The sequence below is a fragment of the Mchenga conophoros genome, linkage group LG1 (genome assembly GCF_057382185.1).
Source record: "Mchenga conophoros isolate Kocher_MC1m ecotype Shallow Benthic linkage group LG1, M_conophoros_male_GT1.1, whole genome shotgun sequence".
In the NCBI taxonomy this organism is placed as follows: domain Eukaryota; kingdom Metazoa; phylum Chordata; class Actinopteri; order Cichliformes; family Cichlidae; genus Mchenga; species Mchenga conophoros.
Window position 1 is genome coordinate 34,292,760 of NC_140526.1, and position 19,624 is coordinate 34,312,383.

Below are 19,624 nucleotides of genomic sequence, written 5' to 3' on the forward strand. Positions count from 1 at the left end.
CTTCTCCAGAGGCCTGGTAATGAACTAATCATTTGATTTATCAGAATCAGAATCAGAATACTTTATTCATCCCGAGGGAAATTAGGGGTTACAGCAGGCAGTACGCTAATGGCGCATGCGCACTCACAAAGGAACCTTCTGACCAACTTTACACAAACATCACATTGGGCAGACATGTCAGAAGGTAGGCTGATAGGAAAAAAACAACGAAAATACACTACATGAGGTAAGAGGAGGAGAAAAAAAACTCCACTCAGACTGAGCTCCTAGTGGGAGAACAGTTTGATAAAAGAAAAAACACCTCAGCACAAAAGCACATGACTATCAATACACCATAGAAACACGAGACAAGCAACAGGGGCGGGTAAAGGGTAAGAGAGAGCCGGCGTAGACAGCGCATCCGGTCCTGCAGCATCTGTGCTGGTCCAGTTGACTGCTATCATCCCCGGTAGGGCACAAGCATCGAAGGCGTTGGAAAGGGAGGGGGATGAGTGAGTGCTTATCAATGTAAGTGTATGTGTGTGCGTGTCCATAGTTTAGCTGAGACAGTGTCCTTCGGCCTATCAGGCTAAGTAAACAGTCCTCCAGCCAATCCAGGTGTCCTTCATGGGGCGGGAAGAATAGTCATCACACAGTCGTTATCAGGGAGTTGTTTTGGTGGGCTCCAGCCTTGGGCCTGCAGCTGGGGCCGTGGTGTCCAAATGTTGAATATTGTTGATTTCTCCTTTGTGAGCAGCTCGAATTCTAGCACTCCGAGGCTGGTCTCTCGATCTCCCGTTGAAGAGCTGCGAGCCTCCCCATGATGGTATCAAACTTCTGTTCCGTGGTGTTGTCAGTCTTTTGATTCTGAGACCTCACAACTGCAGTGATCCGTTCCACGATGTTTTCCAACTGTCGCTCAAGGGTCTCATTTTGAGCAGGCCTCTCTCTGATGTTTCCCCTCATACGCTCAATGGTGTTGTTTTGAGCCTTCACAGCAGCTGTAAGCGTCTCCAAGGTGTTGACCATATTACGTTCGTTGTGAGAGGTCGCACCTCGTCCCGTCGCTTCGAATCCAGCGGGCAGCCTTGTGGGGGTTTGAACAGCCGGTTCCGCTTTCTTATTTCTCTGATAAACCAGGGCTAAGCCAACGCCGATCAGCATGAACCCTGTTATCATGGTTCCGAATAGGTAGATATCTTCAGCATCCTCGATCGACAGTCCCGCCAGGCACACGGTCCTCCAGTTCTGCCACCCGTCCATCATGTAACCGGCAGGGAAAGTCCCTCCAGGGCACTCAGGCTCTCCCGAGCCCCGACTTCTCGTTGAGAAAAGGGTGTCAATAGCACTCAGAGACCAGTTGATCAAATCCATAATTCTCTTTTAGGTTTAGAGAACGACAGTGAGAGACTGTTCCAGGGAAAGTAAATTCACACAAGACAAGACAAGAACATAGAGGCGAAGCAGGGAAGATAAGGGTGAGATTTAGGTGTGTTGACCCAGAGTGATATCTAAAACCTGCAGGACACCGGCTCTCGAGGCCTGGAGTTCCCTACCCCTGGTTTAGATGTACAAAGTTCCTGCTTTGCTTTAGCTGATTTTGCTAATTTCGAGGTTTGTGTTGTTGGTTGGACCAAGTAAACACTGTGAATACATCATATTTTCAAAGAGACCTGCAGCAATCCTTGCTGCTTTCAATCATGGCTACAAAATTGCTTATTAGAAGCAAGCACCAAAGCTTTTGGTAAAAAAACAAAAAAGCATGAAAAAGCAACTTAACAAAGTCCATAGCTACAAGTGCATCCGCATCACAGCCTGATACTGAAGCGACCAGTAGGCAACAATTGGTTTTCAAATTTAGCCCCTTATTACTGAGTCAGTCTTTAGCTATCCATTACAGTGAATAGTGAGTCAATAAGGGGATTTTTTTAAGACACAACACTAGTTTATCTAACCTAAAAGCTATATTTTGTGGCTGTGCCAATTGCTGTCTCTCTCTAGCAAAGAAAAGGAACAATGTGACATTGTTACACTGCTGCAAAAAGGCAACACCAGAAATCTTCTCTTGCTTTGGCACTTCAAAAGTAATGGTGTAGATGGTGTCGAAAGCATAAGATAGCAAGCTAAGAAGAGCTCATTCCAAAAAGTGACAAATGAACAAAGCAAATCAGGCACTTCTCAGCCACTTATAGCCTAAAAGAGGTAGCAGATACAGGGCATCACGCCAAGTTTTTCCTAATTTTGAACCCAATTAACATGTCTGTAAAAATGGCTCTTTTTCTCGACCTCTGTAAACACTTTGTTCCTGAGTCGTAGTCACTCATTTTGGGTCATAGTGACTACAAAATGAACAGAAAAATTAACTTCTGTTCACGGGCTTGGTTCTTACTCATTATACTTACGTCTGCATGTCTTGCAGCAATTTCCATCCACATGTACAGGCAACAAGTCTTCTGAGCAGTTTGCCAGAGGACAGAAAATCCTGCGACACTCGACCACACCGTTCTGTAAGAGCAGGCGATATTCTTTTGTTTTAAATGAATAAAAACAAACATTACAAGAAAAAATCCAAAGCTCGGTGTGAACATAAGGGTCTTGCCTATGGCACTGCTGTAAAATTCACTTTGAATGTATGTCTCCTCCCTTCTGTGTCTCAATATAGAATACATTTGCTTAAGTATTTATGTCATTTTAAATCTTTAGCTTGGGGGTTGGGGACTTTTTTTTTTTACCACTAAATCTGTAACACATATAGTGTGATACATGTTTTTATCCACTAAGGTTTGCAGTAGTTGAAAGTTGTTGATTACACCTTATTTGCACCTATAGAGCACCTTTTTAACCTTAGCTAAGGTTTAAAGAGCTCTTCGCGACGTGTTCAAACTACCGGTATTCATAACATTATATTTAGAACTACTCTTAAACTGACAGCTGTGCTATTTAAGAATAATGAACAAACGATGACGCCATGTAATCTGAAAACAGATTATTCACACAGTAGAGACTGAATGAGGGTAGCCTGATGACAGTCGAGGTTCTGAAGGACTGTCTTAATTTTTGAGACTGATACCTCGCTCTCTGCCATCGCCTCTTCATTTCAAGAGTCATCTGAAATGATTCCCTGGGACACCCTGGTTATCAGTTAATGGCATGTCCATGGGAGGAAACCAGACTGACAAAACTTCACCCTGTGCTTGATGTGCAATGATGCAGCAAGTCTAATTCTCCCAGGCCAGCGATGGCCTGATTCACTGCATTTTAAAATCTGGCTCCTATGTATGAGTGCAGGCAGTCAGGCTGATTAGGGGGCACTTATTAGGAGGCGGGCAGGAGGCAGAGAGAGATGATGCTCGGGCTGGGTGAATAGGAGGTCTGATGGGAAGGCAAGTTAAGAGAGCTAAGTGGCAGGTATGGTGGCTGGAAAGACTGCATTAAAGAGAGAAAAAGGACCGTAAGATGCTGCTGCACTATTATGTGTCACCAGTGTGAGATTAAAGTGTTTGATAAGGAGGTTTTTAGGGTGTGATAATTGAAAGTAGATAACCAAAAGCCAAGGTCTCAGTCTTTGAGGATGAGGTTGGCACTCACCTTGCATGCACAGTTCCTGCAGTTCTCAGGTTCTACCCACAGCTCCTTATCCCGGTAGACCAGACCGTTGGCACTGCAGGTCCTCTCGCAATGACATCCTTCCAGCTGGGTCAGCCTAGACTCAGCATAGTTCAGCTGTACACAGAATCGCCAGAGTCACAAAATGAAATCAGAAGTCTAAGTGCGCATGCTGGTTTTACCCCTCATCCCCTCCCCATAATCCCCCTGGCATGCCCTGGATGGTTTTCACCGCGAGGTGCTCCGCCGGGAGCCACTCATTAGTAGGGCACATAGAATAATAAGTCATCATCATTCAGCTCATGCTTGAGACCTTAGGCTATAATCTACTGAGAAATGACAGGACTAACAGCTTCGATCCCACCTCACCCTTCTTATATTCCTACACACTGATCAGCCCCTTCTTCCTCAGCTTATTTCCTGCTTGACACTCCTCACAGCTGTCTCTCAACACAAGTGAAGCATCTTTGACTGACAACTGTGTGGCACACGGGTTGGAGTAGACCAAAATCAGATTTCTTTTCTCTTTGAGATATTTTATTCCACTCAGTTAGCCTAGATTTTTGATTTTTTGGCTTGGGATTACCTGTACATTAACCCACTATCCTCAAGTTATCATTTGAAAATTTGTTGGGTTTATGTGTATATTACATGTGCCTAAAAAATACAAAATATACACACGCACACACACAAAATCTGAGTTCTGTTTCATAGATGGGAAGCTGGAGAAATCTGAAAACTCCAACTGATCTGAGCACTCAGAAATTATAAGGTCTACTTAGACGGTTTGCAACCCTGCCTTTCCACCACTTCGCTCCTCTGAGAGCTGCCCAGGTCTCAGAGTCAAAAAGACAGGAGTAGCTGGGAAATGATAGACGCTTTTCAGGAAAAAAGAAAAAATGCTGGATGTCACAGAGGCCTTTTACTTCATTTAGAGAAGTCTCGGCTGGCTGCTGGAATGCTGTGCGAGTTATGAATAGTAGAGATATGTCCTGTCAAAGCCCAAAAACAAAATGTTTGAAAAGCAATTTCAAAGGCTCGGAGGCTGCCTTGAGGCACCACAGAGGAATACCTTTCCTGTACAGTGTGAGCATCAAATGGCGCCGTGACGATGCATAAAGAAGTCACAGGTTAACAGGCATGGATCTCCTATGGTGGATACAACAGCCTGAGAGAGGTGTGAAGTCCCAGCTAAACACAAAGTCGACACACCAGAAGCCTCACATTATGATATTTACGTCATTCATCACTTGTTGCCGTTCCTGCTTGTCTGACAGATATGTCAAGCACGTAAAAGTTCAATCTTATCATATTCTGGGGACCAGTGAGTCTTGGGCCAATGAACATTTAATTAAATTTTGTTTGTAATCAAGATCTGAATTGTCTGTCGTTAAGCGCTTATCATATTTTAGTTGGAACAATGAAACAAACACACATTGGGATTTGGTTTGAAACTCAATGCATCAGTGCATCTATAATTCAAGTGATGGTAATGCTTTAGCACTTGGGATTACAGTAGTGACAGAAAAAAAAAAACAGTTTGCAGAGGTTAATATAGAAGATTTTCACCACATTAAGCTGGTATTTAATTTGCAAAAGGGCTCATCTGCACATTTTAGTGAATTAGGAAGGAATTAATGAATTGTATTTTGGGTTTCCATAGATCATTATTCATATTAATAGTAAAGCCATTCTATTCTGCCAATTAACTCCGTGGATGTCTTTGGACTGTGGGAGGAAGCCGAAGTAAACAGAGAGAACACTGAGAGAACATGTATATATTATAGAAATTTATATTCAAAAATACTTATCCTTTGGATTTAACCTTCTAAAACTGCAGGATCAGACCGCTGGGTTACGCTTACTAATACCAATATTAGTAGTGATATTTATAGGAATAGTTATTATTTAATGGTACTTATACACTAATTAAATTAACTTACAATGTAATTATTTCTTCTTTCCTGTAAAATACATTACATATGCACAACTTAAAGTTACTTAGATAGTACTTACAACAAAGTACCTACTTACAGAATAATCTGTCTCCTTTTCTTTAAAATACCTGATGTTATGCAATACTTAAATTTACTTATGCACTATGTAAAATTACTTACATATACTTCAGTTTACTTACAGTATAATTATTTCAGTAAAAACCTGACTCAATACTCCTTATTCTAGTATGCTTACCTTTAAGTATTTGTAGATATATAAATAAACATATTCAAATAGATTTGTATTATGAAAGTATAACTACATTGTAATTTCAATAAAAATGTACTTAAATTTATTTTAATTACAGGGCAATTGCTCCCTTAGTCACGGCCCATATTATAAAATGTTACCTATTAATATTATTATCATCATTTGGTTTTTGCCTCTGTGAAGCTTTGAAGCTGGCCCTGCGGTAATGCCCAAGCAACTTCAAGCAGTCAACTTTTCACTATTTCTATGTGAGCAAATGTTTTAAAGGGAATATTTATCTTAGCTTGAATGGTTCATTCATGATGCTTTATGATAAATAAAATAAAGAACATATATATGCTGCTCCACAAAATAAGAAATATCTTTGAAAACTCAACCCAAAATTCAGAGACGTCTAATATCTGCTGACTTCAAGAACTGAAATGACATACATGGGTGAATACCAAACGTTAGTTTGGATGTATCCGAGTAAACATCATGTTTTTTTTCTTCCTTTTTAGTAACTGAAGCGAATCAAAATTTTAAATATGGGGAAACAAAACTGGATCAATACTGATACTGCATGCTGTGGTATCATGAAACAAAGGTCCTGAGCTTTGTCTAGTATACTTTTTGGCACAAAGACATCCTCGGGCTCCATCTCAGGTGTAATGCATGCAAATGCGTTGTCATCTCACCCCACCTTGACACTCCACGTCACACGCTCAGGACCAAGCAATTATTCACCTCATGCTGAATTCCTCTATTTTCCACATCACAGAGGCAGACAGCCATTTAGCCGTGGAGATGACTGCATTCTCCCTGCTGCGGCTTGTACGTGCAGTGAGGTCACGTGGCAATAGGTTAGGCTGCACTCATGTGAAGTAGGAGGTACCGGTGGGGTAATGTTCTTCATCTCATCCTTATTTACGCCGAAAATGACTCTACAGCTCAACCACCCACCAAGATGTCTTTGTTTCATCCACTCTCACCTTATATCACTCACTCATGCAGTGCGCACGCACACACAAGCACACGTTCATACGCATTCATTTATGCAGATGTTCAGTCTTAGAAATGGGTCATGCTTTGTAATTTAACTTTGTAATTTCAACATGTTGTCGCCTCTTGGCCAGGACTCCCTTGAAAAAGAGGTTTTTAAATCTCAATGGGACTTTTCCTGGTTAAATAAAGGTTAATAATAATAATAATTTGGCTCTAAGCTTGAATGCATGCTGCCTGGTAACCTCTGATTGTACCAGTGCAGTCATCATTTCATGACACCTTTATGAACCCTGGTTCGCATGTCCGTTATGTGTGTGAAAAACCTAATATCAAACCTAATAGAAAACCTTTATACTGCTTAAACAGTTAGCTACTACTGAAAACAGTAAAGGTGTGGCATAGTGTGAGGCCTTTGTCCAGGGTGTAAAACACCAAGAGAAAGAACAGTACATTGGAAAGCAATAAATAAAGATCATTATCAAAATCATAATCTCATAGCTTCCAATGATTGCTACTGGTCAAAAAACACTGCCAGTGCTGCTGCCCTCAGCCTCCAAGCAGATTCACCTGTGGTATTATTTGATAATACTAGGTGATTTTCAGAAAAGTTGACCTCTGATGATTTTGAGACTGAAACTCGTATGGTATAAATTTGAAAATCCTAGGTGACATCTTTCTCGATTTATCGTGTTCATAAGATTTTCAAAAAACGTGACCAACATTTGAACATGTCAGAGATTTTAGGAGATGCACTAATGGCATCAGTTTGAAAATCCTACAGCACCTTGTTCTCAAGATATTGTATTCATAAACTTGGTGGCATGGTCATGTGGTGCTAAGCATAACAAGAAAGATCTGGGTTAGGTATTTGATGACTTTGCTGGTTTCTCTTTTAAAGGTGCACATTTTATAGACACTTCACTGTCATTTTTTTGACCAAATCTAAATTTTGTTTAGACGCTGAACATTTGATAAGTGGGATTAACTTTGTCCCTATGAGGTTTACCATCAACGTTTTTACTCTATAAACAAGTAATTTGCATGACCAAGGAGCTTTAACAAAGTGGGTGCATTCACATTTATTTCTATTGTTGTGGAGTAATTGTATTCAAAGTGAAAACTGTAAAAACAGAACGACCATTTGGGACAAAGTAACTGTCTGTTTTCTGTTTCCCTTCCCGTGCACGTTATTATCTTTTGTATTTTTCTTTTTAAAAACTACTTTGATTCATGCTCACAATAATAAGAGGCAGAATAATCATATTTTCTAAAGACAGATTATGGTTTCTTTTTTTTCCCCCTAACAATAACTTATTCTTTACTGGGCACCGTGTTGTTGAAATTAAACAAAAACGAGACGCTGACTTCAGAAGAGACAGAACAATGTGCTTCAGTGGAAGCGGCAACAAAATCAAAGGGGCTGGATTTCTCCAGCTGCACTGAAGAAGGAAGTTATTTATTCATTTTCATTTATTTTTTATTTACATGTCAGATTGCAACTTGAAAAAGGTATTAGTTGGTACCTTATTTAAGCCTTTAAGACATGGTTGCCAGCATTTTGCAAATTGGCTGTTTCTTTTATCTGAAAAACCTCCCTTTACTGTGGTGGTACACCATACTGTACATTCTCCTAGGGTTCTAATTCTCTTGTGACTCAGTTATAGCAGTTTTCTGCGTGGGAGGTTATTCTTTGCTCGTACCTTCAAGGTCATCTTAGCCAGTAGTTCCTGAAGGTCCATGATGCCTTGCACCAGGCTCAGAAAATCACTGCAGGTGGGACAGGCTCAAGGGATGAACAGCAAGCACCAAAACAAAGAAGAGACAAAGAAAAGAAAAGCAACAGGAAAGCATTTAAATAGGAGATTAACAGAGGAGAAGACAGAAGTCATTAGAATGACTACATTTATTTGGCCACAGCTCACCCAACAGTAAACAAAAGGGAAGCTTTACATAGCTGTAGACTCTTTGTCTTAGGATTGAGCCTGTTGTTAGTATCAGCAATAAAGCACCCAGGTGTGATTGCCTTATTGATCAAGTGACAGAGACAGTAGTGCAGCGGTGGCCCTGTATCTTAATCTGTTTTTTGACAGTAAACAGATGGAGGAGCCAAAGAGAGAGGCTGCACTGAATCTGATATACAGCACAATAAAGCCACGTTGCCAGAGCAGAGGAAGGAGACAAAAATGGAGAGAGGTTTTACCCGAGGAGACAGAGCCTTTCAAAGCTTTCCATAGAGGTGACCACCAGCTGACAATAGCACACACTAATAAAACTAAAGTTTTTTTTTCTATCATGTTGTTAATACTCAATACTATGCATGAATTTAATCACGGTACTTACTACGGTTAAGGTTTGGACACTGTGTGATGTAGCCGTTGGGAGCAAAAATCAGCTTCACATCCTGAATAATGCCCTGGCAACAGAGAGGGAGGGTGAAGTGAAAAGAGAAAAGGAGACAATATAAATAAAGACATATTCATTTCTATCTCCACAATCACACTCTTGGGCTTGACTAGTGTAGCTTTCACGATTTAGACTTAGAAATAAACTCTAATTATCAGTGGGCCTTAATGCAAACCCCGTCACTGTATGAAACATGCCCCTATAGCCCTCTTCCCCTCCCAGCTATCTTCTGCTTAGCTGCCAGTGTTGTGTCAAAATTAATGTTTCTGTGTGTTTTTTTATGTGAAATATTGGTAAACAGAGTCATTCTACCCTTGTGACAGGAATGTTGATTGTGGCTTAGAATGACTTTTCATCATTCAAGGGAGATGGGTTTGACATATGTTTCACAGATTACAGGCCAACAAGTTATTTACAACAGTTTAAACACAGCCTTTGGCAAATCCCGGTACAGGAGATTTAAACAGCAGGTGGGTGTGGCTTCTTTGCTCATGGCTAGAGCGGCGTGCCTGAGACGACCATATAAGGACACTACTGACACCATACAGACCCAAGAGTTGAAAAAATGGTCTGAAACAGAGCACCTAAAGCAGTAAAACGCTTCAGCTTCTGACTCCTAGATAGCTTGCTCATACACTGACTTCTTTATTTCAGACATCATTCACCATTATGATGACACATGTGCGATAGAAAATGAGGAAGACCATAATGGATCCCATTTGAGCACATTAATGTGCTCACAAAGAAAAAAAGTACTGCTGTTTAGCAGATACATGTTTGATATTCACTATCGTCAATTACTACTAAAAACAAACAAAAAGAAAAAAAAGTAAATTTGGTCAATAAATAAAATAAATCCATTTAAAACTGTCAGTTATTTAGACTTTTCACTCAAAGCTCACACATGCGGCTCATGAACATCAGTTGGCTAGGCAGAGAAATTGAGCTGGAAAGGATATGCACCAGATTAAGGTGATTAAGGACAGAGATGAAGAGATGATGTGTTAATAAGTGAAGAGAGTGTGCTGAGAAGATGGAAGGACTACTTTGAGGACCTGATGAAGGATCAGTAATCAGGACATGAGGGCTATGATCAGGATGAAGATGTCTAGGAAAAGGGCGATGGACTTTTTCACAAGATTGTTTAATATAATTTTGAAAAGTGAGACTATACCTGAGAAATGAGAGATGATCTGCTGCAAACTCACAAATACTCTTTACAGATTCACCAATATTGTGACTCAGAGTCTAATAAATGTTGAACTAGGGCTACGTCCACAATGAGACTGCGTTTTCCCTGAGGAAAAAAGCAGCGTTTTGAAAACGCTCTCACAAACCCATACATTTCAAAACGGAGCTGTCCCATAGCAGTGTGGTCACTCGAAAACGCAGACTTTCTAAAACGATGACGCATGTGATGCAGTCATGTGACCAATTAAACAAAGATAGCGGAGGGCATTATACAGAAGTTGTTTTGATTGCTCTCACTTTTGACAGCCCTAAAAAAGATTAATATCTGTTTGTACATGCTCCAGATAGCTTTTCTTCAAATTCTTAAGTCTCACTCGCTTTTGCACATGTGCAGAACTGGAACGTGAGTGTTTTTGGCCGTTTTGTGGGCGCACAACTCTGTGAAAAAGACTGAAAATGCTAGTGTGGATGCGGAGCGTTTTCAGACGAAAACGCCGTTTTCAAATCTATCCGGGCTAGTGTGGACGTAGCCTAGGTTTCACAATGGTTCACCTGAAACCTTGGCTGATTGTGACCTACACCCATTTTCACACCTTTGCTCGTGTGATTAGGCTCAATAGGATCAATAGGGGGTCCATGACCCTCTTGGGGACACTCCCACAGGGCTTAAAATCTGGGACTCTCCACCAATTGCTCTTAGAACTGAAGAAGCTTCTCAGATGAGAGGTGAAACATCTTCAAGAAACCTAGAGAAGTCCAGATGCTTTTCTTTCCAAGCTCTTTAGAATACCAAGGAAGAATTTCTACTTTATAGGAAAGGAAAGATATCTGCTTACTAATAACAAAAGGGTCTGTATTCTCATTCTATTGTTTCCAAGTCTCCACTTGGAAACAATAGATTCATTCCACACCTGAATCAAAGAGGACAGAGAGCTTTCTTGTTTGAAAGTGCAATGTTAGAAACTATGTAGAATCAGCATTCAACTACAGACAGCAATTTAAAAAGAAGTTTGGAACTGACTGCTGAAGAACCAGTGTCTACTATTTCAGAAATGGTCAGAATTCACAAGCGCAGCTGTTTAAAAACTAACTCTTGTACTTTACTTACAGCATCAGTTTTAACTGAACTAGAGTAAAAGCCACACACAGGCAGTAGTATATGGCTTATGACTGAAAGTTCTCTCTTTTAAAAGACTGGCTGTCAATCACTCTGAATGACAGGCTATCTCTAGAGGTGGACGACTGGTAAATAGAGGCTTCATGATGACCACAAGGAACAATCTTGGAAAAAAGGCACCATCTCTAATGGAAAACCGAACTAGTGACACGCAGGTTTGCCCACACATACACGCACCACAGGGGTAATATACTCTCTCCATTCCTTCGAAGCGGTGCCTGATAACACATGCTGGAAGAACATTAGAATTCTATACCGCAAGCACAATCTGCATCGTCCTCTCTGCTATTTGTGTGTGTCAAATCTATTTACAGTGCATTTGGTCTGGCCTTGTGATGCAAGCAACACCTGCCTTTATTTCACAGAAAGAGAGAGGGAGCCTCTAGGCAAACAGGATTGCAGCACAGACTGAGGATACACACACGTGCGTACACACACACACACACTTTCTCTCACACATACGGGCGGTGTGGGCAGTGGATGGTGAAGAAAAGATTGTCAGTGTCACATCGAATGGAAATGAAGGTGTAGATCACAGATGCCTGTCCCAGTGGTGTAATACAGCAGCTCTGACCGCACATCACTGTCAGTGATCAGTGAGCAATTTGAACAGAGGTCATAAAAACTCCCCTCTCTCTCTAAAACATACACGTATACAGTACATATGTTGCACTGTCAAACTTTGTGTCTGTGAACCACACTCTCAGTCTTGCAGTATGAGAGCATCACACAGCTGTATTTTAAGCTGCATACAGTATAGGACAGTGACACCTTTCTCTGTTTTTTATCTATGCACATTGGATTTGAAATGAATAAGAGGGGTGACTTAGCAGTACAGCGGTTGACCTCTTGTCCGGGCATAATTCCCCGTGTTTGCAGGCGTGCTAGCAATAACTAATGACTGCAACCTGATTCACGCAAGTGAGCGCATGAGTGTTTGTGTCTCAGCCCTTGATGGACTTTTACCCAGTGTCAGCTGAATGGCCTGCTGGTCACTGATTACAAATGCAGACATATTGAAAAGAGCTACAGTAATTAAACACTGATGGTAATTTTTTCCACTTCACTAAATGGCTGAGTTAACAGTTTGTTAGGACTAAATTACCTTCATGATTTATCAGGACAAACGCTATTAATATTTCGATTCAAAACTGAGGTAAAGACGAGTGCACATCAGACTGTGTGCTTTCAGCTTGAAAACATTGTCAAAATCGCATCAACAATGTTAATGAACAAGACGATACCACTGAGATATAGATATTTGCAGTGGAGTTTTCTTTGATACAATGTAACATTGAGAATAAAAGATTTTAATAAACAGAAAATAGAAAATACTCTCTCGAAAATTTTTCCAGCCTGTGACCTGCTTTAAATGTGTGAAGACTGGCCTGAGCTGATTCCAGACTGTAGGACTTAATTAGTATTTCAGTCTGGCCCTGAGTACAGACTAGAGTTCCTACGCTGTTCATCTGATGTGAATATTAACATCTTTCGAATAAAGCTGAAAACTGTCAGTTCAGCCGCATTGAAGTCAGTGTGCTTCACTATAGAGAGAAAGCAATTAAAAACTACAGTTAAGTTTGGTAATTTTTCTAAAGTATCACCTGTTCAATTATATTTAGTCCATTGAATTAAAAAAGGGGTAATTTCTCAATTTGGGTATAAAACTGTCCTCTAAAATACTGTTAAACCAAGGCAGGGAGTCCCCAGGTCAAGCTCATACTCGTTCTGTGCCTGTAACTTAAATGCTTTTGCAAATAATTTCAAATGTACAAATGTACTAAAAACATGCACAAACAAAAAAGGCCAGTTTCTAGAAGTATATGGCTCGATCAGCATGCCCAAATAATTAAAGATGGCACACATAGACACTGTGTGTGTGTGTGTGTGTGTGTGTGTGTGTGTGTGTGTGTGTGTGTGTGTGTGCGTGAGTTTTCTGCATTCCTGAGAAACCAGTGGCTTTCCTCAAAGTGATGCAACCTATGGGCACCTTTAAGCTTTGGTTGGCCTTTGGGATTTGGATTCAAGGGAAGGATTGATTTAAAGTTTGGTTCTGACTAAGGATGGGGAAAAGGAATGAATATGGCTGATGAAAGTGGTGCTCATCCAGGTATGGAAGTATTTGTGTCTATGTGTCTATTCAACAATTACTGCTATGAAATTACAGTGGAGAAAATAATTATTTGATCCCCTGCTCAATTTGTAAGTTTGTTCAATTCCAAAGAAATGAACAGTCTCTAATTTTTATAGTAGTTTTATTTTAAACAGAAAGAGCCAGTATATCAACCAAAAACTCCAGAAAAGACACATTACATAAAAGTGATGAACCGATTTGCATGTCATTGAGTGAAATAACTATTTTATATGCAAGAAAAATATGACTTAGTTCTTGGCAAGCACAGCGGTAAGATGGTTTTTGTAGTTGGTCATGAGGTTTGCACACATCTTATGAGGGATTTTTGGCCCACTCCTTTTTACTGAAACTCTCCAAATCCTTTAGGTTTACTGGCTGCTGCTTGTCATTCATGTCATTCATGACCCATCTTCAGTGTTCTGGCTGAGGGAAGGAGGTTGTCTTCAAAGATTTTACAGTACATGGCCGCTGTCCACTTGCTCCTCAATTAGAAGTCATTCTGTAGCAGAAAAACAGCCCCAAAGTACAATATTTCCACCTCCATGCTTGACTGTGTGGTTTGTGTTCTTTGGGTAATACCCAGCATTTATCTTCCTCCAAACATGGCGTTCTTGGGGACTGTGGTCCGAACTGCCTTCAGATCATTAACACGCTCCTCCTGTATAGTTTTGTCCCATAATCTTTCATGGAGCTGTAAACTGAGGGCAATCGGTGGCCATTTCTTTCATCCCTGGATAATCCCTCTGACAGCTGTCACTTTCTCCCCAAGCTTCTTGCTGATGGTCTTACAGCCATTCCAGCCTGGTGTAGCTCTACAATCTTGTCCCTGACTACCTTTCATAGCTCTTTGGTCTTGCCTACAGTAGTGAAGATGTGGAAATGGAAGAAATTGATCCTGTAGACATGTGTGCTTTATATAGGAGTTGAGATACAGATCTGCAATTGACTGTCATTGATTGAGATTACAATCAGTCAGTCAAACAATCTGTGGGAGCTAAAATTCTAGCTGGGTTATAGAGTATCAAATACTTATTTCACTCAGTGACGCCCTCAAGGCCAGGTTGGCCAAAGCTTTGCCTGCAGGCAGCACTGACAGACGTTTATTATCCTGGAAGAGATTTTATTCAGCAGTACTTTTTCCTCCCTTTGATCATGCACAACATGACATTTCCGTGTTCTAGCGGGGTCTGAAGGTCATCAAATGTTATTAACTGTGTTTGTATCGACCTATCAAAAGGGCATAAAGGAACAGTAAAAACTTTGACCCCCATATGCAGACTTGAGAGACAGCTCATTACACCCTGCTGTAATGCCACACATAGGCAAGTAAACAGTGGATTGTTCTGTTTTTGAGCAAAAAACCCAACAACCCACATACACACACATGAACCTCTTATGCTGTGAGCACACACAATTTCTTCAGCTTCAGTTTCAAACAATGATGTTTGAAAAGTTTACTTAGCTGTAAAAGTCGTCCAATTGCATGGAAAATTATTTTTGCACTAGAACCTAATGGGAGCCCTCCTGATAAACACACTCTGTGACATATCAAGGACGTTAACCTGAATTTAAGCACATAGAATCGTGTTTTAAGAGTTGAGAATTTATTTTATGCGCTTATGGTAAGGAAACTTTAGAAATGAATAATGGCAGAGTCTTATTTATCTGTCCAGCAACTAGTATTGAAAAAATACAAATGATTCATACACTGATATAAAAATCTGTAAGCCCTAAACCCTACTCTTAAACTATGAACAAGGGAATGCAGAGCAACTACAAGGAAAATATAGAGGATTTTTTTAAAGTTCAGCTCTTCAAAAAATTCAAATTTATTCCAAAATGTGCAAATTTCCCATTCATCCCAAGAGTTTCTTTTCCATTTTCCATTATAAAGTAGGCTGAATTAACCCCAGCCTGTATTGTATTATTACTGTATTACCACTGATACTGGGTTGAAGAGAGCGAACATATCAAAGGATAAAATGGTAATGTTTGAGTGATGCACTGAAAAAGATGAGGTGCGTGAAGAAAAGATAAAGAAAGTAATTTAAACAACCGGGCAACAGAGGACAAAGTGAGACGCAGGTAAGGTAAAGGAGACGTTGACTCCTGAAACTTCACACTGCCTTATGTAATGCATTCAGTCTTTCCATCATTGTCCATACTAGATTCATTATTGTCCTGTAGTGCATGAAACATAGAGCGTTTCACAAAAGCAGCGGTTCCAAACGAGCTTGCGGAGTCCCTGAGGAGTCAGCATCCTTGGCACAATGGATTCTAGATAAAGATAATTTATTACAGTTGCTCCCTCAGATGGAGAGGTTCCCTGGAGGAGGAGTGTTGAGAGGATGAAGAGCATCCCAAGCTACTGCAAGGGCTCAATATGCTTTATTTAAAGGCCTAGTTAGCCCATCTTATCATTATCCCATTCCCGCACACTGAATGCGATAGATTACAGCTGCTGCTTTATTTCACCCCCTATCTCTATCTGCAGTGTTACTTCTATAGCTCTTGGCTATTTTTCTCTTCCCTTCACCTCGCCTCTTTATTTATTTTTTTTCCTCTCCCCTTTCCCAACAAACCCTTCTCAGCTTTAGACATGAGGAGACCTAAGTTTATCCTCTCGTCTTTAGCAGGTTAAAGGAAGGAGCAATAGGGAGTGTGTGAGGAGAATAGCAAACAAGTTGGACAATGCCACATTTTCAAACTTTCTACATTCTCTTTGTGCACAGATTAAACTAATGACTTAGAGGTACCAATGGTGTATTGTTGGAGGCATGCTGTGTCCCTGTGCTTTAAATACAGTTATATAAATATTAACCCTTTAAGACCTACCATAGAACCAAGTCCGCCAGAGCTTATATTATATTTTTACATGCTGTAGTGCCATTTTTGGGAGCATTTCAAGTTGCTATACATCAATACAACCATTATAGCCCAAATCTTTAACAAAATGTTTGCATTAAGTGCATAGTAATTACATAAATTGCAAAAAAAGTGCAATAAACTACACAAAAATTGAAAATCATTTTTGTTTTTTTTAACATATATTTCTAGTTAGAGAAATTTAAGAGGCTTATCCCTCAAAAATGTAAATACAAAAAAGTTGCACAAAATAGTTTCCTACCACAGTATCTTTATTTTGAGTGTCTTCATAGTTTTATTTTTGAAATACACCAATTTTTATATACTGCAGGAAAAACAAAAATAAATATTATAATGCAAATTTGCAAAATAACAGCATATGCATCAAAATAAACTATTTCCAGCAGTCCTAAGCATCCCAGAAACGACACAGAAAGTCATAAAGTCAAACATAACTTTTAAAAAAACCAGTATAGGCTCATGAGGCCCTGATGGTAAAAAACTACGTTTCCGCAAAATGACGCCACTTCTGGTTTCGGCCAGGTCATGGCGGACATGTGATAGTTCTCGCTGATGGACGTAGGAAGTGTTACAAACAGCTGATCGGATCGGCAAAGCGTGTTTCTGGAATATTATTTTTTTGTTGCTGCAAGTGCTTTTTATGCAGTTTTTGTAAAGCTATACGTGGAAGGAAACTGTGACCTAGGCATATGATGTAAGTACAACTCCGGTTTCATATGCAAAAAAAATTATTGCGCTAGCTTACGTGGTTGTAGTACTACCGGGATTTAAAAATAGTTACGCAAAACGGAGCGTGCCCGCTCCCACTGGCTTTAAAGGGTTAAAGACTGGGGAATAAAAAAAACAACAGCTTACAACTGGTATATTTAACCACATTTTCTTTTCCAACAACACAATCAAAGGAACAATAATTAAAAAGAAAAGGAGAAGTAGACAATGTTTAAATGTAAGTAGGTAACTCGCCTCCTTTAGCAGGACCTTGGATGCTAATTGGAACACAAACCATTGTTACGATTTCAGAGGTTGCTTTATGAGCAACATGTGACCTGTATGCATGCAGGCAGCGAAAAATATACAAGTGCGTCTCACAGACAGGATCCAAATTCTCCTACATTTCTATGTAAGCCTGGAAGTAATCATACAGCTGGACATCTATAAGTAATAACAGTAAAATAAAGAACGCATCTCTTTATTATTTTAAAACCGCAAAACGCATTTGCAGCAATGACCGTGTTAATTCTCTCAGACTAAAGGACACTTTTGAGCTGGATCCCTCACAGGAATTGCCTTCCGTTGACCTGCCCGGCTTGTACAAAACTACATAAACTATTGTTCATCTGCTAAAAATATGGCTGCACCTCAAGTTTCCAGCTAAAACGCTGCATACTAAGTAGCACTGTGATAGTGGGAAAGATAGCAAAAGAATTCAGGGGAAGAGTCATCAGTCGAGAGGGGTTTTCTAAGCGTGAAATTGTGGCTACACTGAAGTGTTCAAAGAGAGCAGCACAGGAAGCTAAGGATTCTTGACTTCATAAGAAGCTCTTTGGAACAACATGAACAAAAAAAAAGTTGTAGCAGTATGAGTTGAATGTGTCAATTCCATGCAATCAAAAAAGAAAACAGGGTTTTGAATTGTTCATCTAATATTATCAGCTGCAATATAAAAAATAACAGCACTACATTTTCAAGAAAAGGTGAATAGCATCTGGAGGTCTCAGACATCTGAACGTCACTTTTCCTGTAACAACTAATGATGTGAACAGGAGGGGAAACGTGCAGCTCTAAATAACCTTTATCATGCACAAAGCAGCAGGTCACTGATACAATGAGCTACTGCACTTGTCAGACACGATCTCTCATCTTAACTTTGTGTCAATCTGAAGGGAGAACTTCCTCATTCCCTCAGTCTCTTCACACAAGCTTTCGCTCTTCCACACTCTGTCTTGGCTGCTGACAAACACTTTTTAGTGCTCCCTGCACATGGAAGGCACCGAGCTGACTGCAGGTAGGGAACTGCCTGATGGGGCTCTGTCTTTCAAGACCAGAGTCTTTGACTAAAAGAAGGAGTTCCTTGAAGTGTCGATGCAAGAAGGGATGAAGGAGGTAAACGGAGAAGGAATGGTGCTCATGTGCAGCAGCGATAGTGTCAAAGCATGAAGAGGAGACATAAATCACACCACAAAAGGGCCTATTGGCTAATCAGTGTTACAAAGACAAAAAAGGCCCATTGATTGCATGACGGGTGGGCAGTAGAGGTAGGAATATCAAGGGAATGTGCATGTCCTTGTGATTCCCTGCCATGTCTGCTCCCTGCTGCGAATGCATGCAGAAGCTGGAGAAAACAAGCACAGATTAAAAATCGACATCATTGTGATGGGCTTGGAAACAAGGGAGGAAAAGCTCAAGCTGCGCTTTTTGCAGCTCCTCTGTAAGCCCTCCATACTTTACTCTTGCATCTTACAGCGGGCGTTCTTCCCCCACACAACCTACTGTAAATCTGCCCAATTACACCTGGCAATGTTGAATGTGAAACATGCTAAGGTGCATAAAGTCTGCATATTATCTGTGGAGTCTTACCTTAAACAGACCATGCCTGTGGCTATGCTGGCCAAGCCACACTCCACTGCCTGGGGTGAGCTCCATCTGGGGAGGGTCTATCACCCGCTCATAAATTCTGCAAAAAAACAGGAAAAAAAAGACGAAGAAAAAAGCAATTATGATTTGATAACAACACAGATATAGAAAGGTTTCTCTTTTTGTGCTGGCCTGGAACGAGGTACTGATCCAACGCAACTGAATAGAAAAGTAAATCCGACAGAATATGTGTCCCTGCTCCTTCCCATACACCCCCTTCCTTTCATAGAAAGCAGACAGTGTAAAGCAACGGCTGCTCTCCTCAAGCATGACAGCAAGTCTCGCCCAACGGTTCTCAAACACGGCATTGATATCAGGACCTGGAATGTAGGCTGGATTAACCGCCCGACTCCTGACACAGACACAAACAGGCTTTGGCATTATCAAAGCAAACATCCTCAGTGTCATTCGGCACCATTTAT

At 40.5% G+C, this 19,624-nt stretch overlaps 2 protein-coding genes across 2 annotated transcripts in view; both read right to left on the reverse strand.

Moving 5' to 3' along the window:
- The window catches only part of LOC146583683 (protein kinase C-binding protein NELL1-like), a 307,223-nt gene that overhangs the window by 184,546 nt on the left and 103,053 nt on the right, over positions 1-19,624 (reverse strand). The window contains exons 5-9 of the mRNA XM_085275922.1: positions 19,146-19,242; positions 9,118-9,190; positions 8,478-8,560; positions 3,568-3,702; positions 2,382-2,484 (exon numbers count right to left, since the gene is read on the reverse strand). Of these exons, the coding sequence (XP_085132048.1) occupies positions 2,382-2,484; positions 3,568-3,702; positions 8,478-8,560; positions 9,118-9,190; positions 19,146-19,242 (491 nt within the window). The remainder of the gene's footprint in view (positions 1-2,381; positions 2,485-3,567; positions 3,703-8,477; positions 8,561-9,117; positions 9,191-19,145; positions 19,243-19,624) is intronic.
- On the reverse strand, positions 524-1,410 carry LOC146583685 (uncharacterized). The gene has a single exon (XM_085275935.1). The coding sequence runs from the start codon at positions 1,351-1,353 to the stop codon at positions 745-747; it is 609 nt and encodes a 202-aa protein (XP_085132061.1). The 5' UTR covers positions 1,354-1,410; the 3' UTR covers positions 524-744.